General features: G+C 31.7%; 1 protein-coding gene, 1 long non-coding RNA gene and 1 pseudogene across 2 annotated transcripts; all 3 read left to right on the top strand.

Moving 5' to 3' along the window:
- The first annotated feature begins 1,296 nt into the window (after window positions 1–1,296).
- On the top strand, window positions 1,297–8,429 carry LOC100814419 (putative potassium transporter 12). The gene is made up of 9 exons (XM_003531967.5): window positions 1,297–1,787; window positions 2,405–2,633; window positions 2,729–2,977; window positions 3,246–3,296; window positions 3,993–4,253; window positions 5,210–5,262; window positions 5,380–5,494; window positions 5,625–5,879; window positions 7,103–8,429. Exons 1-9 carry the CDS (start codon window positions 1,533–1,535, stop codon window positions 8,158–8,160), a joined length of 2,526 nt encoding a protein of 841 aa, XP_003532015.1. The 5' UTR covers window positions 1,297–1,532; the 3' UTR covers window positions 8,161–8,429.
- Window positions 8,430–13,854: 5,425 nt separating this feature from the next.
- On the top strand, window positions 13,855–15,219 carry LOC121175333 (uncharacterized). Its single transcript, XR_005892690.1, has 3 exons — window positions 13,855–14,150; window positions 14,605–14,743; window positions 14,844–15,219. It is a non-coding gene; the product is annotated as an uncharacterized lncRNA (long non-coding RNA).
- Window positions 15,220–17,710: 2,491 nt separating this feature from the next.
- Window positions 17,711–19,233, top strand: LOC106799607 (CBL-interacting serine/threonine-protein kinase 12-like; annotated as a pseudogene).
- The last annotated feature ends 5,263 nt before the right edge of the window (window positions 19,234–24,496 follow it).

Genomic DNA, 24,496 nt, shown 5'->3' on the forward strand with positions numbered 1-24,496 from the left:
GAGACCCTTCCACATTTAACATATTTTCACTATAGTAGTGGGGATGTTAAAATATTGTGCAATAAAAGTTTGATTCTGTTATTATATTATACAACAAAATTATATTTTTATTGTATAATTTTTTCATATTCTCATAATATAATAGAAGTGTGATTTTGTTGGGTTGTCAGAAAATAAAATAAAAATTACATTGACAAACACTAAAAAAATATCATGAACTGATGAGACAAGGATGGAAGAGAGAGGGAAAGAGAAAGGTAGAAGGAATGAATGAAGAATGGGAAAAAGGAAAGGAAGGAAGAAAAGGTCGGTGTCAATAATTGGAGGAGGAAGGGTATTTTGGTCTTTTTCATGTGATGGTAGGGACAATAACAAATTTGGAGAGGCCAATATCAACTTCCTTTGCTTTTAGTTCCTAATAAATGTTTTTCTTAAGAACTAATTCAAAATGAAAAAATATTTTTAAGGACGAAGCAGTATATAATCATGTTTTAGTGATAAAAACATATTCAAACCTATTATTTTTGTGGGTTACTGTGACGGGTTTAGAAATAGTTTATAGCGTGTTTGACATTATTATTTTTATTTATTTATTAAACAAATTACTAGAATTAGTTTAATTAAAAAGAAGTCGGATAATTATTTTTAATCTATCATATTGTCTTATTATTATTATTATTATTATTTTTGACAAATTATTATGAAGATGAATCAATTTACTTCTAAAGTAATTCTTTTTTATTCTTAGTGTTTATTTTCTTAAAATCTAATAGATAAAATTAGTGATTTATTATAATAATTAAATTTTAAGAAAATAAATGATTAGACGAAAGTAATTCTAACAAAATTATTATTATTATTGTAAATACATAGTAAGGTCCACCATCAATTTTATGTAAAGATGCTTGTATATATATATATATATATATAAAGAGAATATTTTGCATAACATAACAACAAAAATCCCACGTAGTCAGTTTGTCATGTGATACACATACACTGATATGATATTCCACCGGGTCCCATATAAAATTCGTGAATTAACAATTAAATCATTATTTTGAAAATTTCCCATTGGATAGCTGTCTTGATTCGGACCAGAATTCCGTGTAGTTTAAAAGTAAGTGCGGGACCTACAGTTATGATCAAACGGTTCATGTTTTTCTGAGTTACATTTTTCTGTTATTTACTGTGTAATAATTATTTTTTATGGTCATGATTTCAGTGGTCACGGAAAAGTGACTGCAGAGAATCCACACTTGTCACTTGTTTCCATATATTTAATGATTGTGTCCCATGTCTTTGGCTAAACTGGCTCTTGGATTGGAATGCTTCAATAGAAAAACAACACGAGCCCTCAACTTCACACTCCTATGGTTTTCCAAGGTTTTGCAGTAGGAGGAAGAAAAGGATGAACTTTTATCTCAAGAATCATCAAAACCTGCTGATAAAGTTCCATTCTTTCAGAAGCTGATTCAATTTTGGGAAGTGGGTTTTTGATTTTGTGTGGGGTTGTTGTTGTTGGTGGGAAAATGAGGGAAGATAGGATTGAAGAGATCAGCACAAGGTTGTTGTTGGGTAGAAGCAGCAGTGGTGGGAGCAGTGAGTCAAGGTGGGTTGATGGAAGTGAAGTGGACTGGGATGAGGTTCCTATGTGGTCAAAGCATGATGATGGCAGAGAAGGGTATGGCTCAATCAGGAGGAGGCTTACCAAGAAGCCCAAGAGGGTTGACTCATTTGATGTTGAAGCCATGGAGATTGCTGGAACTCATGCTCATCACTCCAAGGTTAGTAAATTGCTGTGATTTTTTTATCGACCAATATTAATGGTTAATTGTTAGTATTTTGTTAATGAAGAAAATCGAATCCACAACCTTTTCCTTCGTCCCTTTTCCTTTTAGCATCAAGTTAACCTTATAACTCCTAGTCATTTGTTTTCATTTCTTTTTACACTTTTGCCTGGAATAATTTTTGAATGTTCTAGGTCTTGTTTAAATTCTTAATTTTTAATGTGTTATCAAATATTCATGACTTGTGTCTGTTGTGTTAATTTTTTTTAGGACAAAATATAGATACATTTTTTAGGTGCTTTTGGTGGTATCAGGACTGAAGTTTTACCTTGGTAATCTTTGTTGACCATTAAAGGAATCATTTTTATGCGGATTACTGAGGTGAAATGATTAGAGAACAACACTAAAAGCACTTAAGAAACTGCATCTAAATTTTGTGATTTTATTGTTGGTGTTAAGAGTTTTGTTTTATGTTCATTGTTGGAATGTTGGTTTTTCTGTCTTGGTGTTACCACTTTTAATAGACACTCAACTGAACTAACTTCTACTTCACCATGTATTCATACAAGAGAGCCACTTCCCTCTTCTTAATCTTTTGTGCTTATGTGAATCAGGACCTTTCCCTCTGGCCCACTATTGCATTGGCATTTAAGACTCTTGGTGTGGTATATGGTGACATGGGAACAAGTCCTCTATATGTTTTTGCTGATGTCTTCAGCAAGGTTCCAATTGGATCAGATGATGATATCTTGGGGGCATTATCATTAGTAATGTATACAATAGCACTTATTCCATTAGCGAAATATGTTTTTATAGTCCTCAAAGCAAATGACAGTGGAGAAGGTAAGAGATTCACTTTCCCCCTCAGTTATTTTGCTTTGGTTCATTTCAGACTTGCTGTAATTCACAATTTCCATACATTAATGGCTCAACTGTAGGAGGAACGTTTGCACTATACTCGCTGATTTGCAGGTATGCAAATGTGAGTCTGCTTCCAAATCGTCAACAAGCCGATGAACAAATCTCTAGTTTTAAGCTCAAACTGCCTACTCCAGAACTGGAAAGGGCCTTAAGAATAAAGGACACTTTAGAAAGGACACCATTTTTGAAGAACCTATTATTGGTGTTGGTTCTTCTGGGAGCTTCCATGGTTATTGGAGATGGTATTCTAACCCCAGCAATATCAGGTACATAAGCAAGCAACTTTTGACATGGACTTCTGCTGTAAGTTTTTTATTTTTATCATATGATCAATGCTGTAATGAAGTTTGATCATAAGCATTTGTCATACTCATGTATGAGTATAATAGAAGTCCCTCTCAGATAACATACAAACATTCCTCCTTGGAATTTTTATTCTTTGTTTATCTTTTTTCATGTCAAAGTAGAATTGATGTTAAGAGAAAATTTCTTGTGGTGTCACTTCTGTATAACCATGATGCTTCTTTGATGCAGTGATGTCTGCCATAAGTGGTCTGCAGGATCAAATAGATGAATTTGGTACTGGTAGGTATATTTTCCTTTGTTTTTTAAGGTTTTATTTTCGGGACAAAGAAAAGAAATAATAGATACATAATATCAATGAAGATGAGAAAACTCATAAAACTTGGGAGCATGTTTGTTATGAAATTCCAAGGCACATTCTGTTTCTTTCAGATATGGGAAATACAGGAAAATTCTTTCACATATTAGCTTTAGATCATTAGATGTATATTCTTTTGGTGGCTGCTTCTTTCTTTCAGGAAAATTATAACTTTATGATCGAAGTCTCCACATATCTCCAAAGAAAAGAACTTGTGGCATTTGATAAGAGTTGGTTCAGCTACTTAAAGTCTACATAATTAATAAACCATCAAAAAATTGCAAAATATGAATCCTTTTACGATATTCTGGAGTGAATGCAAGATTTCTCAACTTCAACTAATTAGCTTGGTGTACGTTGATCTAAGCAGTTCAAATATGGTTCTCTTATAAAACGCCTAGTTAACATCTTTTCTCTTATTTATTTGCTTTGGAAGAGAAGTCAAGTTTTTGCTTCCCTTTAAGCCTGTCGTTCAGGATGTTTAATTTGAACTATCAACCACTTGTATTTAGATTTTTTCAAGAATGTTGACATTTAGTTATCTTATGAAACTATGGAAATGAACAAATTCGCATTCCGCACACAAAGTTGAGATTTGTATTTCATTTTCTTGCTTGCAGGTGAAGTGGTTGGTATTTCTATTGTAGTCCTGGTGGCTTTGTTCAGCATACAACGGTTTGGTACCAGTAAAGTCGGTTTCATGTTTGCCCCTATACTTGCCTTATGGTTCTTTTCTCTGGGTGCTATTGGAATATACAATATACTTAAATATGATATCACTGTTCTAAGAGCATTCAATCCGGCTTATATTTATTATTTCTTCAAGAACAATGGCAAAGATGCATGGTCAGCTCTTGGTGGTTGTGTTCTGTGCATTACAGGTATAACTTTTTTGTCATTTTCATGCTTCAAGCTGTAAGTATTGGAATTGATTGGCATACGATTTGGGCTTATTTTGTTGTCAACGTAGACTTGAATGATCCTATGAACATGACCTTGACTTCTTTCCTGATCTCATTAGAGTGTTTGCAATAATGAACATATTGTTCATTTCTATCTTGGGTTAACTCTTCAAGTATAGCATTATGATTTATGAGCCATTAGATGAGATCATATATTTATGTGGTTCATTTATCCGTTAATGTTTTTGTATAACAGCTATGAGGATAAGCTCTTTTGTACAAGACACAAGTAACACTTAGTGTACACCCTCCTCCCCCTTCCCTTTTCCAAAACACTTGCACAGATATATATCACGTAAATGGGTTAAAAAGGGGGAGGATGGATATCATGTTTAATGAGTAATACAGTGATTATAGAAAATCAATAATAGTTAGTTTCATTTTATTTATAACATTTTGCCATTTCTGGGAATTATTTCCAAAGATGTTGAATTTCAACATAATTTACTCCGTATCAAGTTTTTTTTTTTTTTTTTTTCTGTTTCCTGTTGCTTGATGTGGTATGAAGCACCAAATAATATCATGCCTAATGAGAGTTGTAAACCAAACCTGGAAATTAATGATTGTTGGTCTCACTTAAGTTATACCATTTTTCCGTTTCTAGAATTGTTTATGAAGGCTAAGGTTCTGTTCTGTCGAGATAATTTACTCAAAAGTAGGCATTTCTGTATGTTCTTGCAATTTAAATCTGGCAGCAAAAACAACAGAAGCTATTTACATGATCCGGAAACTATCACAAATTTACCTCTGAAAGTCTTTTTACTCATTCAGAATTCAAGTGATGCATTCTTCTCCATCTTAATGAGAAGTTTATCCCTTTAGGACTAGTGTAAAAAAATTATATAACTTTCTTGTATTTGTATATTCCTCTACAGGTGCAGAAGCAATGTTTGCAGATCTGGGTCATTTTTCTGTACCAGCAATACAGGTTTGCGAATCCTCAACTTGTTTCTTTTCAAAGAGCAAACCATAAAGTTTGTGTTATTAAGTCTCATGCAATTATTTAAATTTCCTCTCTTAAACCTTTGTATAATTGCTTAAACAGATTGCCTTCACTTGTGTGGTATTTCCCTGTCTCCTCCTTGCTTATATGGGCCAAGCTGCTTTTTTGACGAAGAACCCAAATTCTTATGCAAGTGTATTCTACAAGTCTGTTCCAGGTGATATTTTCTGACACAATGACTGCTTGTGTTTATTCTTAAAGTCAATGTCCTTAAAACTATAAGTTTGTATATTTGTTATGCATAGTAATTGTGTTGGTACCTGCTGTTTGTGCCTTGTGTGAAACAGAGAGTCTCTTCTGGCCAATGTTTGTGATTGCCACACTTGCTGCAATGATTGCCAGCCAAGCAATGATATCTGCTACATTTTCATGCATAAAGCAATCTATGGCTTTGGGATGCTTCCCCAGGCTCAAGATAATTCACACCTCAAAAAGGTTCATTGGCCAAATTTACATCCCCATAATTAACTGGTTTCTGATGATCATGTGCATAGTTGTGGTTTCCATCTTCCAAAGCACAACTGATATTGCAAATGCATATGGTTAGTGTCCCTCTTCTCAATTTATTTCTTGCAGTATTCTTTTTTCTCATTTTCTCATTTTTGGCTCTGGGGTGACAACTGGGATGCTTATAGAAGTTTTATATGAAATGATCAACTATATCGAGATTTTATTTCATCAAATTTTTATATTCTGGATTTGCCTATTTCTGTGGTGTCCATGATTTCAGTTTTTAATGTGGCAAAAAATTATGTAACAACACCAACCAAACAGTGTATGCCTTGTGCATTGACTAACCTGTAAAGTATAACAGCACCAGTAAAATGGTAAGTGCTTGATTAGGTTAGGTTTGGTACTTAAGACTTTGACAGGTAAGCCTTTGGAGGCGGTGGACTCTATGATTCAAAGAAGGATTAACATCACGTGTCTTCAAGAAACTAAATGGGTTAGAAAAAAGCTAAAGTGCTAGACATTACAGGTTTTAAATTTTAGTGCACATGGAAAGTTCGAAAGAATGGAGTGAGTATTATTGTAGACAAGAATTGGAAGGAAAATGTTGTGGATGTAAAAAGGATTGGGAACGAGATTTTATCTTGAAAGTTATGGTTGTATGGGAGACTATCAATATCATCAATGCTTATGCACACTATAGGATTGCAAATACCTTTGAAAGATAAGGTGGTTGTTGTTGCATATCAAAAACCAACTTGCACTCCATTTGTGTATAAATGCATGTTTTATGTGTTGAAAAAATTTATCTCAATATTTTGATTCATAGTATTGTGAGCTTTTTTTTATAATTGATAGAGCCTAGTTCTTCACAAATATTTTGATGGCCATAATCCAAAGACATGAATATATAACCAAATGGTTTTGATATTGTTATGAACCAACTATTCCAAAAGCTTAAGCAGTTAAAGTGAAGACACATGAATGGTTTAATATTATATTTCCAACATGCCCCTTCATGTAAGAGCCTTTGGGCTTGGAGTGTGGACAATGTACAAACCCACCTACCTTATGCTTAAATTAAACATTTTTGTTAGAAAAATGGGGCTGGCAAGGAGCAAACTGTAGACCACTTCATCATAGAGATTCTGATGCCTTGTCATGATCCAACTATCTATATAGTTTAAGTTGTTGGGTGAAGACACATAAATGATTTTATATAATTTCTTAAAAATTTCATAAATCACATAAGCCCTATACTGAAGACAATTTGTAGTACATCTGTACTAAATGCGTTTCAATATCATTGTTGCAGGCATTGCTGAAGTTGGTGTCATGATGGTTAGCACCACCTTGGTGACCCTTGTGATGGTTTTAATTTGGCAGACCAACTTATTTTTGGCATTTTCTTTTGCTCTTGTATTTGGTACAGTGGAGTTAATTTACCTGTCTTCTGTGCTATCCAAAATCATTGAGGGTGGCTGGCTTCCACTTGCCTTTGCTACCTTTTTCCTCTCTGTGATGTACACATGGAACTATGGGAGCGTATTGAAGTACCGAAGTGAAGTTAGAGAGAAGGTTTCAGTGGACTCAATGCTTGAGCTTGGCTCCAATCTTGGAACAGTAAGGGTGCCAGGAATAGGATTGCTATATAATGAACTTGTCCAGGGCATTCCCTCCATTTTCTTGCAGTTCCTGCTCAACCTTCCAGCTCTTCACTCTACTATAGTTTTTGTCTGCATTAAATATGTTCCAGTCCCTGTGGTTCCTCAAGAGGAAAGATTTCTATTTCGACGAGTTTGCCCCAAAGATTACCACATATTCCGCTGTGTCGCCCGATATGGCTACAAAGATGTAAGGAAGGAAGATCACCATGCATTTGAACAGCTTCTTATTGAGAGTCTTGAGAAATTCTTGAGAAGGGAAGCTCTAGAAACAGCCTTGGAGTTGGAGGGCAACTTAAGTGATGAAATGGACAGTGTCTCAGTGAATACAAGAGTTTCAGATGTTCCTGTTGATACTACGGCTGAGGAGCTTAGGATTCCACTGGTGCATGATCAGAAATTGGAAGAAGCAGGAGCTTCTTCTGCCTCTCAGGAAGTTGCATCAGCATTGCCATCTAGTTACATGTCATCAGATGAAGATCCTGCTCTTGAATATGAGCTTTCAGCCCTTAGAGAAGCATTGGAATCAGGATTCACCTATTTGCTTGGACATGGGGATGTGAGGGCAAAGAAGAACTCTTTTTTCTTTAAGAAATTGATGATAAATTATTTCTATGCATTCCTCAGAAAGAACTGCAGAGGAGGTACAGCAAACATGAGAGTACCTCATACCAATATCATCCAAGTTGGGATGACATATATGGTTTGACTTGGCCATATTCTTTCTGATAATTATGCAATGCAATCTCAGTCTGGAACGCACATTGTTATTGGTATTTTTCTTTTCTGTGTACTGTGATTAATAAAATTTTCGTAGTATATGTTGGCTCATAATAGTAAATTGTCTTTAGAAAAACTCAGTTTGTATTGCCTGTTACAACAGTGATGGAGCCAACTTGGTTAATGTATGAAATTGTTTCAGATACTGTACTTAAAATTGTGATCAGAAAGGGATCTAAATTAGATTATTGGTTTTAATGTACATTAATGTATTTGGGCCAAGCTAGCGAAAGTTGTACTAGTCTCCTTGGGACATTACCTTTTGTATCACATTTTTTGGGTTAATTACAGAAGAGTGTTTAATATATTTTAGAATCTTTATTAGGCTAAGATATAATTTTGGTTGGTCTATTTTACTCGATCGACCTGTAATGTTGATTTTTTATTTTAAAATTAAGACATTTAATTTTAATTTTTAAAAATAATAGTTTCTGACATTCATTTTAAGATAATATTAATAAATGATTTAATTAATTAAAATGTAAGAAATAAAATAGGAGAATCAAAATTTTAATCTTTTTATCATGAAAGAGTCCAATACATTCTGAAGTAAAAATTTTGAAAGTGCATAAAAGGGAAGGGGGTGATGTGATTAGCAACAAGGGTGATGCAAAATATATGGAAAATATCAAATAAGATGTAGATTTTATTTAGCATAATTTAAAATATTTTCTTCTAGTTTCCGTATTTCTTAATATTTAATAATTTGCTTTTATTAAGATTATAATACAATATTTAATATTAGTATAATTTAGGATTAATGCTTATAACACACTATATCATATTGAGTATATCAATTTTAGTGTGTTTAATTTTTATTTATTTTTTTCATTTCCTTTTCCTCTTATAATTTCAACACAATAAAAGATCATTTAACCAGGCCTAAACAAAACAAAATAAAAAAGGTCCTAGTCTTTTTAGTTTTTGGCTTGTCGTGCTTTTAAATCTACTTTTCTACTCTCACTAGCGAGAAAAAGATAATTCAACACGCATTTAGGTTGCTTATTTGTCAAAAGAGCTTAGTGATCATTCCTAACTTTGGTATCTGATTTGGTTTTAGCAGTACGTAGCACACCCCAGCATTTACTCACTAAAATATAGCTTGAAACACTGAGCATGCTTGCCATTCAAAATTCGAAAAGGTAGGTCATTGAAAACATGAATGCATATCAATATGTACGGTCGTTTCATACACACAATGGATTTTGTATATTGATTAAATTAATTTTTTTCTTTTAATTTATTGTTTAGATTTGATCTGATCATTTAATTTTTTTTCAAGTTCAATTTGTTCTTTTATTTTTTTAAATTAATTTAATTAGGTCATATGTCTAAATTGGATCAACGCGGTTAAGAAATCACATTTTATGACGATTTAAAATCATCATAAAACATATTTTTTATCCGGTCAATTTAATTTAGATGAGGTAACCAAGTTAAATCGATTTTTAAAATTAGAGGATCAAATTAGATTCTAAAAAAGTAGAAGACTAAATCACATTTAAAAACTAATTTAACCTTATAAGTTTATGCCTTCGATAATCTTGTGCTCATACGAGTGTCTAATGTCCGTTAAACTATTTCGTCTATGGTTGAAAATATATTCTTTCTAAACAATTTTTATTATTAGTTAAAATTAATTGAGAGTTAGACTACTCATAATTTCAAAATTTTTAATAAATGATGATAAAACAAATATACTAATGAATTATGTTTTTGGTGGGTTTTGAATTTGAGTCTTCAACATATAATTATGTTAAATAATCAAAGAAAAAGAAAAAAAATTATCACCTATAATAATTTTATCAGATTCAAATGTGATTGTGTCTAATAGAAATTTAAAATATCCATATTCTAAAAAAACTCAACTGAGCAGCTAAGGATGTAGCATCCCCGATTTCACGCATTCGCGAGTTGAAGACGGTTTGTGAAAAGACATGATTTATCTCTGAGCTGCCTTCAAGTTGAATTAAATTTTTTAGCTCAAATCTCAACAAACCCCTACAGCCTACACTTGACATAAACAAATGAGGAACAAAATGGGAATAACCCTGAGAATTTGGTCCCTTTGTCTGCTATGCATGATGAAACGGATATGTTTTCCCTTTAAATTTGGTCTTGGGTTTGGTGTCTATGTCTCATAATTCATCATATGAAGCTGAACAAGGAATTGATGAAATGAATGTGATGTTAATGTCAATATGTATAAGGTGGGTGGGTGGGGAACAGAAGATGCATACAATATATAGGATAATTTATAAAAAAAATTGGCATAAAAAGTGTTAAAATAATTTTTATTTTTAATACATGAAATTGCAATTGCATATTTGAGGGCCATTTATTTAATTTTGCTTCTCCCCTCCCACCCAGTTGAAGTCCAAATGATTTCTCAGAAATTAATTGTCTAAAAGGAAAAAGAAAGTAACTTGATTTTATAACTAAATATATTTTTTATTTTAATGTTTATGTAAATATGTGGAGACTTTCTCTAAATTATGTCTGTCTATGCCTCTATGGTATGGTATCATATCATATCAAATATTCGTATAATAGAGCATGTTCTTCGTTAATAATTTATTTTCCAGAGAAACACAGGAAGTTTTGCCCCATCAAAAGGCTACGGTTTGTATGCAAAGCTACATATTTTTTTTATTTTGAATTAATTATTAATATAGGTCGGCTGAACAGCTACACATGCAAGGAAACAATGTCTGACTTTCAAAGATCTTGTGTTATAATGAACACTCGCGGCAGTACTACTAAACATAAGCCTTACAACTTGCTGGCTATATTTTTTATTAAGAAGGATGGTTCATTTTATCTTTTTTCAATTGTTAAACATCAACTTATTTAGGAGAAAGAAAAAAGATATATAGAGAGAGTTTTGTTTATAATATGTACATTTGTCTCATTTAATAAAAATATTGTATAATGCTTTTCGGCTAGCTAGTTTCTTCTTAGAATATCTTACAAATTAATGAATAAAAACTAATTTCTCGAGGTCTAACTTAAAGTCTTCTAATAATGTTTTTTATATACATCAATTTTAAGATTAAATTTGATTACATGCTTTAGGGATATAAAATCGTTACACTCTAATTAACACAAGTTGATAATTATTAATTTTTTTGAGCGGGATGCTTTACATTATCATTATTCAAGTATTTGTGATTTAAGTAATTTTTCAGGATTTTAAACAAATAACTAAGTACTGTTATCTGAAGACTTTTTTCTTTTTAATGTCATAGGTGTGCCTATAGCCTTACCAAATCAAAGAATCTCTTGGATAAGTATGGATTCCTTTTGCCTACTTTCACTTACACCAAAATGGTCATGATCTAGAGAAGAGAAAGGAGTATCTGAGTACAAAACTATACGACAACAAGAGTGAATGCTATCTTACGCAATATATTTACACGTAAGTAATACTCCCCAGTTCATAGTTTCAGTCTCAAAATGTCTCATAATAATAATTGTGTAAGAAGAAAAATATATTTCAAAATAATTATCATATTATTTTTTCAGCTATAAAAACACAAAATGAATTAATGATGGTAACATTAAGTTTATAAAATTGTTATTATTTTTCATGTATTAAGTAGTTTTTCTTAGTTTCTGTAAAATAACCTAAAATGATAATTATAATAGGATTGACAGAGTATTATATTTGCAATTGATATGATATTATGTGAAGTTGACTAATTAATTGTTACCCAATTTTGCAGGCTTTGGTAGAGGGGTAAGTGTTTATTGTTGAGGTCAAGTTTCTTATGAAATGGAATTTTAATGATAACAAACTACCAAGAAGCAAATTTTAAGTCTTCTAAATTTAAACTACTAATGGTTTTGTAGTAAGAAAAACACAACTAATGTGATTATAAGAACAAAACTTTATGATATATACATTGGAACAAATCACAAAGAACAAGGATCAAACTTGAAAAGCATCAATTTGATGTAAGCATCTAAAAACAAAGTGCAACAGGACCAAAAGTTATTTATGATTAAAATATGGATTTGACCAAAAAGGAAACACAATCAAAAGTTATATATGTATTAGAAGAAACAATCTAAACAAAGGATGGAATATATATGCATTATTCCAGAGGATACAACATTAGAAGTAGCATGCTAAGAACTAAATTGATAAGTGTGTTCAAAAGAAAAAAACTCACATGGACCTTTGAGTACTAATACAAACAAAGCAACTAGAAGATGAGAAGACTAATACACCAAGAAACATTCTGCATAAAATAGTCTTTAGAAGCAATATTCCTAAAAGTTTCTAAAAGTTGTCAAAGAATATGTTCTTGTAAATCCAACTCACACCAATTGTCATGAATTCAAAAATAGAAGTTGAGGATTTTGAAAAATAAAAAAGGAAACATAAAGAAAAGATTCCATAAGCTTTTGGTGAACAGTTGTCTAAAATGGACAACACATACAACTTTTGATGGTCATTTTCCTGAATTTGAATTTGTTTTTAATAGCCATTAATGACTAGTTTGAAGCTTGGGAGCCTATAAATACATTCTTAATTCAAAGATCTCAATGTAAGGAAGGAAAATTGTTGGTGTAAGTCCTAAAGGTCAATACTTTATTTGAATTTTTTGCATATTGCTTTATTTATTAATAATATGCATTTCATTTATTATGTGTTTATTTATTGGAATATAATAAAGTCTATAGAATAGTTTATTAGTTGTTATTCTTAAATATCCCTAGTAAAGTGTCATTGTTAATAAGGACAACAATAATGCATTGAGACTAGTATGTGTGTAAACTAATGCACTCATCTCATAATTCATGGATATGAGATATCAAATCTTTCTTTTTAAAAAATGATATCAAATCTTTACAATGGTACATGATTAGTTTAATGATGTATTGAAATAATTCATGATAGAGAATGTTACATAGAAGAGTTCTGAAAGTATTATAAGTTATTCTCAAAGTGATTATGGTGTTTATAGTTGTTAGACCTAAAGTCATGGCAATTGCTACAAAAGGAGTTGTATGTTTTCATTTCATCAAGTGTTTCCTGTAATAGGGTGATTATAAAGTTGGTAGTTGAACATACGATAAATCATGAAGAGGGATGTGATTGATCTAGATGAGATTTGTCCCTTCTTCGTAACAAGAGTAATACCTATGAGCTTTCTTTATAGAGTAAGTAAGAAATGCATAGTCATGCTAAAATGAACAAATATGGGATATTGAACTTATTTATTCTTATGCCTACTTTAGTATCAAGAAATAGATAAATTGAATTATACAAGGATGACACATTGTATGCCTTGTGTTCAATTATGATTTCAGGCCAAAGGGACTAAGTTATGCAAGAACATATGTCACATAACGGTTATGTCAAATCATGAATATTCTTTTTCTTTGGGTAAAATTGTCGTTCTGCTAGATACTAGTCATTGTTTATACATTAAAATAAGATTTAATATTATTATCAATGTAATAGGAACCTATAAGTTCAAACACATAAACCAAATTAAAGGAGAAAAAAGATGTTAAGTATGACTATGATATTTCTTAAGAGTTGTACTCATAATGTATAAGCCCACTTAAAGGAAGGCTAGAATAATGAGATAATTGTTATGTTTTTCATGGGTTAGACTATTAATGTAAAAATTCGGTGATACTAGGTTAAAATATTAAGGAGTTACTATATAAGGTAGTGTCTTAAGCCCTATGAGGCATGCCATTCTCTAAAGCCACATATTACACTCAAGTTGTGGAGAAAAACCAAGCTAATAACACACTCCAAGTAGCATAGCTAGCACTACTCACTCATCTATCCTTCCTTGATAGTGAGATAATTTAGGAGTTTGTTTGCATGGACTTCATAGAGGTTCAATCGTGATGTTGGACTACTAGTTTGTGAAAACAATTATCACGCTACAAAAGGTATTTTTCTTAACATAAAGCCCTCAACTATTTTGATTTAACAGACAAATAATTAAGTTTTTGAAGAAATGGATAAAACATGTGATTTATTGAGTAAGATGAAAGTTACACAAAAGAATAAATGATGTCAAAATGCAGTGTTTTTATCTTCTTTATCATTTGCATGTATGATATGATACTTTTATAAGGAAAAAGCTTTTCTATCATTTGTTTACTTATAAAGCATACAAGGGAAGCCTAAAGGAAAAGTAAATCTAGTACAACCTACCTATTTCCTCAAAAGATGAAAATTTGATCACAATAGTGTACTTTCTGATTGAGAGGCATATTTGCCTTCTACTACAAGATTTCAATACGAGAAAAACTAGATAAGTGGACTGCTTTATTTTATCATAATGACAAGTTGGTGAAAGATGCATTTAATTCCCTAACATACATTTTTCTCTCTCTAAAGACAAAACACAGATTTTACATGTTCTCAATAGATGCTTTTGGGAGCACGCCTATAAATACCAAAGTCCTCTATGACCAAGATAGAATTGCAGAATCTTGTAATCTTCTAGCTACCTTATGCTCAAAATTCTTCGAGTGTTGTAAGTTTTTTGGATATCAAAGTTCTAGGAATTAAACTTTGTACATTTTTCTTATACATATGATATAATCAATTAATCTTTTTTATTTCCTTTATCTAAGTGATTTAGGTTGAAGCCTGAAGAGACTTTGAGAGAAAGGATACTTGTTGAGTTACTTGAAAAGGCAAGTTAAAGACTACTTAGCTGTAAGCCCGAAGAGGCTTGGAGCAAAGAATACTTGAAATCTTGTTTGGTGTATAGTGGAAACTTGGTGACATGCCAAGAAATTGCAAATACTCTCAAAAAGAGATGAACCGGTAAACACCTTTGTGTTTGTGCTTTTGCTTATCCTTGGATTATATCATGTTTTTAGTTTGTGTTTCAAACATATTAATTTTTTATAAGCATTTCTGTTTTATAATTTTTACTTGGATCGTTTGTTTGAAACAAAATGTAACCCCTCTTTCTTGTGTTTTTACATAGTTTTATACATTGTTGTATGGATCCTTTAATGGGAAATTTTCTATTGTGATTATTTCCCATATGTGTTTCTTGACGAAAACAACATAACTAAGGGTTATTTTAGAAACCTATTCTTGTAGAGAAAGAAAAGTATGCTTTTGGGAAAGAATATTCATTTGCTAAACAATTTGTAACATATTAAATAGTGTTTTTTGGTCGTTGTGTATTACTATGTATCTAATAATTAAGTGATTAGAAATAGAGAAAATTAGGTTTGCCCAAGTGAAGAGAAAAATAAAGTAAGGAACTCAAAACATCAGATAGGTAGATTGGTGCTTCTACAATGTTTTTGTGTACACCACTGTGTTTGTTATGGGTTAGGACAATTGTTTTGTTATGAGTAGATCTTAGAGTGGAGTGGAAAGAATACTATGGTGGTATTAAGCTTGGAAAGCTTAGGAAAATAATACTTGGCGTTTGTTAAACCCTACAAAGGTTGAGAATACTATTGAGTAGGTAGCCTACAAAGGCTTGTAAAGAATACTATTACGAAAAATATGTGGAGGCTTGAGGAGAAAGAATATGTATGTATATTGGTGATATTCTAGCAAAATCCTACAAGAGGTAGGAATTGTGTTAACTCATTGGCAAGTGCACCAAATTGTCCTGAGTAGTAAAGTAAAACGAAAGTCTGAGTATCAAGTCCATAGGGACTTTGTTGTACTTAGATTGGTGTATTTCCAATTTTCAAGCAATTAATAAATTGAATTAAAGATTTGAGAGATGGAAAATTAAAAGTAAAATGACATAAAATTAAACTAATTATCTAAAACAAGAAAGAGTAAGAAAAACAAACACTTTAGGAGGTTGTGATGTGAAGGTTGATTTAGAATGCGAATATGTTGGGGCCTAGCTTATCAAAACTACTCTTGATGTAATGTTAATGATTTTTTTCTATTTAATATTATTCCAATTATTAACTACATCTACTCATTTACTCTAATCATGATCTCTCAAGTGAAAGTGCCTAATTTACCTAATCCCTCACTTAATCCCTTAAGAGAACAAACTAGTTAAATTGCATTATGAACAAAGATGCATAACAATATCATTCTATCCTTATATATGAATCATTTAGATGTCATTTCTCAATTCTTAAAAGATAAAAATTTCTCAATGTCTAAATCCTAAAACATACCATGAATATAGGTGCCACAATCAATAAAATTAAGTACAGGAAAATACAATAATAATTAAAATAACATTAAAAGGATAGTAGGAAAGAAATTGCATCACGAGTGAGGCTGTGGTCAGGTGCTTAGCGTGCGACTTACGCTAAGTGCGCCTTCACGTATCAAGCTTCTCCATGTGACTTCTTTGCGCTAAGCGAGTATTGTCCGCTGAGTTACTGCGTTGCGCTAAGTGCGTATGGTGCATTAAGCGAGATTCTTTAAATCTTCGACTTCTCTTTTAAGTTTTCTTTTGTGTTTTTGCAACAAATACACCATTAAAACAATATAAATTTACCAATTTAACACTTACTGGATAAAATTTCAGATGATGTTAAAATTCTAATTATTCGCATAAAAAATAGCAATAAAAGAAGGGAAATCTAATAATTTTTGTATGATTTAATCACAAAACATATCTATGCATAGTAGTTATCAGATTGGACATAGCTCAAAGTTGAAGGTAAATTAGTATCAAAATTCTTATGAGAAGTATCATCTCTTTTATGCTTCTAGTCTATTTCATTTTGATTTTGTTGTTTGATATTTAAAATCTATTATTTGATTTAGAAATCAAGAAACCTTAAGCAAAACTAAATTTTATTTTAGAAACACAACTTAATTAAGTGATTTAATTAAACCGGAAAGTTTCAAATAAATCTATATTAGAAAACAAGCTTTTGATGACCACCAAAAGTTAGAGCCGTTGAACCATGATATTATTATGAAAATGCTTAACTATGTTTTCCCCCAAGTCAAGGGGTCATTTCTTAGTCCTCCAAATAAAAATTTATATTTTTTAGTTTTTAAAATTCAAAAATATTCTTTTTAGTCCCTTCATTAGAATTCGAGGATTAAAAAAATATGAATTTTTATTTGAGTGGAAGGACTAAAAAGAATATAATTTTTTAATTTGAGTGACTAGAAAATATAAATTTTTATTTGGAAGACTAAATAAAGTTAAAACCCTAATTCCGAAAATGATGAAGTGGAATTGAAGAAAAGTTCAAGTAATATTTTTAAATGGGTTCAATCTTTATTTAGTGCATATGAAAAAATATTTATTAGAAGATGTTAACTTATTAAATGGATCTCAATACCTCGAGGGATTAGTCTTTAAATCTCCGTCAAGAGATATCTGGTTAAAAAAGCACAAACACTTCAATTTTTGTAAAGTTTAAATATGTTTTTCATATCGTGAAAATAGGTCATTTTCATTTTACTACCTAAAATTCATTATTTTCATCTAAGTACCTGACATTTTTTCACTTTAGTACTTGTCATTAGTCTCCTTTTGTAAAGTGATGACGTGAAAGACGGATTGTCACTTCATCAACGCCTAATCACTTCCATGTCCGCAAATTTTTCCCCTTCCTCCCTTTCTCCTTCCTCATCTCTCTCCCCTTCTCCCTTACTCTCTTCTTCTCCCACTTCTCACCCTCTTCCTTTGTTGATGCCAAGAGTCGCCGCAACCATCGCTCCACGAGCCTCTTCCCTCCCGTTTTCACCTACGAAGACTTAGCCCTCTCCACCAACAACTTCAATTCCAAACGTAAAATCGATGACGACGGCTTCGGCTCGATTTACCTAGCAAATCAAAACCACACCCTCCTTCCTCCCTCCATCCATTCGCCCCTCCCAACCACCTTCATTAGAGGCCAATCCAATCACTAATCACCACCCACCACATCCATTATTTTCTTTCTCCAAACAAAGCACAAAAAAAATCACAAAAAATTTAGCCTTCAAAACTTTGAAACCAGAGGCCATTAATGGCCGACATCGTTTCGAAGACCCCAACCAACAACCTCATAAGCCCCACAAGAAGGAAACATCAAACCTTTTATTCGGTTGTTTTGAGATTGGAAAGCTCCTCGGACATGGAACCTTTGCAAAGATGTACTATGCGTGGAACATCAAACTGGCGAAGGCGTTGCCATCAAGGTAATTGACAAGGAGAAGATCCTCAAAGGTGGTTTGTTGGCGCGCATCAAGCACAAGATCTCTATACTGCACCGTGTGCGTCACCCCAACATTGTTCAGAGAAAGGCTCACACCAAGAGCAAGATCTATTTCACCATGGAATACATTCGCAGTGTGTGAGCTTTTCAACAAGGTCACGAAAGAAAGGCTTAAAGAAGAGGTTGCGAGAAAGTACTTTCAGTAATTAATCTCCATGGTGGGGTTTTGGAATGCCAAAAGGGTGTACCACAGAGATATCAAGCCTAAAAATTTGTTGCTAAACGAGAATGGCAATCTCAAAGTCTCTGATTTTGGGTTGAGTGTGATGTCTGATCAAATCCAACAGGACAGTCTGTTCCACACTTTTTGTGGGACACCTATGTATGTTGCTCTTGAGGTTTTTGCGAGAAAAAGATACAATGGTGCTAAGGTGGATCTCTAGTCTTGTGGGGTGTTGTTGTTTGTGTTGATGGCAAGGTACTAACCCTTTCATGACCAGAATGTGATGGCTATGTATAAGAAGAGTCCACAACGACAACGTTTCGCTCGCACTTCTTGTTCTTCTACTTCTGCCTCCACTTCTAAAGCTTTTTGCTGAAAATCGAAGTGGCGGACCAGAAGCTGCCCTTCAAGTCGTGGTCGCCAAAGGGTTTCTCTATTTGGGAGTCCATATCCATGTGATCCTTCATCGCCTTCAATGTGTCTACCTCTTTTTCTTCTTCTTCCACATCGGCTTTGGGTTCTGACACTATCTCCACTGATATTAGTGATTAGACTTGATGACGTGACACTCTGTATGTCACGTCATCACTTAACACAATTATAATAATGACCGGTATTATAATGAAACATAAAAAAAATCACGGTATTTAAATGAAAAAAAAGAATTTTAGGTAGTAAAATGAAAATGATCGATTTTTCAAGTATGAAAAACATATTTAAGTCTTTTATAATTATAAATAAAATTTTCATTTAACTAATATTTTAATATTGAATTAGTCATTAAGTGCATAACAATACTAAATCTCAATTCAAATAGCTTATGTAAAAAAAAAAATTAAATAGCTGAACTAGAGTCTGTGTGTGCAAAAATAACATATCCTATATAATTTCCACATAGGCAGAAATTTGCTTCTTTCGGGATTAAGTCTTCCAAATATGTTTAATATTTTTTCTAGAATATAAAGTTAATAAATCTAACCGTTAAATTATATAATATCATTTTAATGATTCTATGTCAAATTTTTTATTAAATAAATTAAATATTAATAAATGTATAATCTTATAGTTAGTATTTACTTATAGATTCGTAACTATATATAATATATTAAAATAGAATAATTAATTGATAAAATATTAAACAATTTTAAATTATGTAAACAAATTATCAATTTAATTCGTTCAAAAATATTTAATTTAACGGTTAAATTAATAAAAAGAAATATCTAAAGGGAATTATGTGTGTATGTATGAATGAATAAATAAATGAATGAAGGAGCCAACTCCATTGGTGGTAACTGGTAAAATTGCTTTTTTCAGATTGACCTGGACACTGCAGTTGCAGAGTGCGTATACTTTTCAATATTTTACAATTTAATTTTTAGGAAAACTGATTAGGAATTAATCAATGGAGTATGGAGAGTGAGTTTTTGAAGGTACAATTTTTGAGTGGCTTGACTTAACCCCAACTAGTCCACTTCACTGTTGAATACGTAGCTTTGTTAGATGCATCCAACAATATTGTTTGTGCACTCAACAATTTAAGTGAAGTGACAAAAATATCCTTCACTTAAATTTTAAAAAACCTCCATCATGCTCCTCTTCTTCGTTTGTACGTCGCGTCGTTGCTTCTTTCTTCGTCTCATCTTCTTTCTTCGTCTTCTTGCTTCCTCTTCCTTGGTTCGTGCCGCACCGCCGCTGTTGGCTGCTTCCATTGTCGGCTTTAAGGACGTCTCCATTGTCGTCGTGCCGTTTCCGCCGTTGGGGTAAGGCTTCTTGTTCTTCGTTAATGGCTACTTCGTCTTCTTTGGAATCCATATAACTCATACAGATTACATAATCCATATGAGTTATACGGATTAAGTAATTCGTATAATGCTTACGAATTATGTAATCCGTATGTGTTATACGGATTAAGTAATCTGTATAACACATTCAAATTACCTCCTAATCTGTATAACTCATACAGGTTACTTATACAAATTATCAATCCATATATATAACTCATTCTGATTAGGTAATACAAATGTGTTATACAGATTACTTAATCCATATAATTTATATGAATTATTAAATCGTATATTTTTTTTATTATTAATAAACTAATTTTATTTATTTTTTAATAGTAAATCTTTTTTATTATAAAATTTATTATTTTGATTTTTGTTTTTAAATATTTTTTTTATGAAATATAAATATATTATTTTGTTTTTTTGAAAATAGTTATTGTCTATTTTTCAAATAAAAATAGATTATTTTGAATTATGTTTTTAAATAGTAATTATTTTTTAAAAATTGTAAACATATTATTTTTATTTTTTAAAATATTTATTGTTTAATTTTTAAATAAAAATAATTTATTTTGAATTATGTTATTAAATAGTGAATTTTTAAAATTGTAAATATATTAATTTGTTTTTTTTAAATAAAAATAGTTTGTTTTGAATTATGTTTTTCAATGGTTATTTTTTCTAATTGTAAATATTATTTTTTTGTTTTTAAATAGCTATTGTTTGTTTTTTAAATAAAAATAGTTTTTTTTAATTGTTTTTTTAAATTTTAAATATATTAATTTTATTTTTGTTTTTAAATAGGTATTGTTTGTTTTTAAATAAAAATAGTTTATTTTGAATTATTTTCTTAAATAGTTATTTTTTTAATTGTAAAAATATTAATTTTATTTTTTGTTTTTAAATAGCTATTGTTTGTTTTATAAATAAAAATAGATTATTTTGAATTATGTTTTTAAATAGTTATGGTATTTTTTTAATTATAAATATATTATTTAGAATGTTGTTTTGAAATAGTTAATATATTTTAATAAAAAATACATTATTTTCATTTTTTTTGAAAAAGCTATTGTTTTATTTTCAATTATAAATATATTTATAATTATTATATATATGTTTTTTATGTAATTAATTAATTATAGTGTTTTTAAGTTGCTTTTTAATAAAGAAGTTAATTCACTATATAAAATTAATTAAAAAAAATACGTATATAAAATATATTTTTTTATTTATGAATGATTGTATTGTAATTGATTGAAGTATTGTTTGAATTTTGACATAAATGTGTATGTATATTCAAATTTGCAGATTATAGTTAGAACTAGAGGTTTAGGTCGTGTTTTAGGCAGAGTTATAGGAAAAGTCATAGGGAGAGAAGATAATCGTGATTTAGATGAAACTCCCCAGCGGCAAAGGCCCAAAGCATCCGCACGTAGGCAACGGAAAGTTGCCACTTTTGCTAAGGATGTTCCTCACGTGGATGACGCAGTTGAAGAGGTCTTCCAACAGCTTGAAGAAGCAGCTGTTGATGATCAGGATTTTCCATGCGGACCGTGTGACACATCAGTTCTGACTGCCTATGCTGATCATGTTGCAGTCATTGTTTGGAATTAAGAGGTATTTATAGTTTTAAATAAATTATATTTCAATAAGTATTTGTTATTATTTTTAAAATTGTTAAAATTATTTAAATTTTTTTTAGAAACATCCTAAATTGAAGCTATCCTCCCATGGAAGGAAGGTTCAGAAATTTGGGAGGCCTGCTGCTGAGATTAAAGGGTTAGTTGTTGTCATAGGATTAAGTCCTTTGATTGCATGTTTATTGGACACTAGCAATCGGGACTTATATCGGCTTTTGCGGAGAGGTGGCATAAGGAAACTAGCAGTTTCCATCTTCCAATAGGAGAGGTCACCATCACCCTTGATGATGTGGCCTCTTTGTTTCATTTTTCCATCACATGTGCATTCCACAGCTTTGAGACTCTTCATGTCGACGAAGCAGTGTTGATGTTAGTGGAATTACTTGAAGTTAGTTGAAATCTTTGAGGTTTGATCATCGGTTTCTTCTGAGCACCTTTGATGTTGAACTTTTCTGGAGGAGGACATATAGAGTTTAGAATAGGGTAGGTAATTTCCTAGAGTTTACTCTTTAGAGTAACTTTGCCATAAATATCAAGCTCTTCAAATCGCTTGGATATTGTTTTCATCTCTTCGGTTATGGTCACTTGGGGCTCAGATAACCCTTAGTCTAAAAAACTTAGTCTCCGCCAAAACATATGGATTGTCTCAAGTGGTATGGTACCAACAACATATTTGGATAGCTCACATGCACATGGAAGACCGTGAGTAGTTCTCATGACACATCCACAAAGAGAAGAGTTTTTGCCAACATAATGTATACGTTCAAACTCAGCAACAATCTGATTTAAAGCATACCTTGATACTGTGCCAAGTAGCCTCTTGTATAAGGTAACTTTAAAAACATGCTCAACCACATATGTATTTGTCTCAAAGGATGGCTTAATTTCAGTGATCATGTTGTTCATGGCTTCCCAAACACTACATATGTCTCTAAGACTATTATGTAATAGTCTTTTTAAAGCCCAATAAGCAGATTCAACCCTGCATTTGAAATACACAAAAAATAATAAACAAATATAAGAATTAAAATCCATTAATTCCTAAACCCTAATAAAAAAATGACAATTTTCATACCTGTTTGTTGTTGTGTTTCCTAAGTGCATCACCTTATTCGTCAAAGCTTTAACAAATTTTTCTTTGTGGGGAATTATCCATGTTTGGTTGACATAGTCAACAAACATTGGCCATAGTGAACAAGTAATTTCAAACTTCTTAAGACAATCATCCAACTGATGCTCGGAAGGACAATCAACCAAACTCCCCCAAGCATCTATGACATAATCCCATGCATTTTTTTGGCCAATTAGGGATTTACATTTTGCCTTGATATTCTTATCGATGTGAAACCTACACAACAAGTTGGGGCACTCAAGGAATACAGTTTTCACTGCATTCATCAATGTTAGGTCTTTGTCGGTAACAATAACTTCAGGAAGGGCATCACATCTTACAAAAAGACCTCGAAACTGTTCTAGAGCCCAGATCATATTATTTACATGCTCTCCCTCCAAATAAGCAAAACCAGCAGAGAATGTCATCCATGTTGGTGTCACACCAACAAAGTCAAGTAACGGGAGTCTGTACCTGTTTGTTTTGTAGGTACTATCTATCAAAAATACCAAATTACAAGCATTGCATAACTTCATTGCATCAGGATGACACCAGAAGATATCACGTATAACATCTTCATCCTTTAATCTATGCCAATGAATATACTGATCTCATTCAAGAAGTTTCATTAGTTGTTGCATTTCAGTATTACTGCCTCTTATGGAAGAACGATATGCATTTCTTGCATTGTATATTTGTTTGATTGTTGTATAAATATTGACATTGTGCTCCTTCTGTGTTAGCAGAATATTTCTTGGTTTCACCATTGACCTTGTCATATCAACAATAATTGTCTTTTCATCCTTAGTCAATCAACCAGCGTATGGATGTCCAACTAATGACTTTGTTGTTTCATGATTGTGACTCTCACACATTAACTTCACCATCCATCCTTGGCCTCCAACCACTGGTTTCCCACGAAGCTTAAAAGGACACTCACATTTCCTACTACCAGTGTCTCTTCTTACAAAATCTTTCTTCCTAGACCTATATTGACCACTCCTTTCATAATCAATTAAGACAAATGAAGTAATTCCTCTCATACCAGTGTTTGTGTCTGACCTCATAATCACCGCCATAAATTCAATTTCATAAGCAACAGATCGAGCCCACTACAAAATATCATCTTAGGTAGCAAACACCTACAATGCAATCCACACAAGTTTAGTCTTCAAAGGGACATTCATTTTATTAATTTAATAACAATAAATCACATTAATACCTGAGAAGTATTGAACGTATCAGAACAATCAACATGTTCTTCATTCACACTAGCTTTGTCTTCATTTTGTTCATTCATCTCAACTTCTTCAAACATTATACTGTCATGCATCCATTGATCTTCGTCCATCTTAAGAAGA

Source organism: Glycine max, chromosome 8 (genome assembly GCF_000004515.6).
Source record: "Glycine max cultivar Williams 82 chromosome 8, Glycine_max_v4.0, whole genome shotgun sequence".
In the NCBI taxonomy this organism is placed as follows: Eukaryota; Viridiplantae; Streptophyta; class Magnoliopsida; order Fabales; family Fabaceae; genus Glycine; species Glycine max.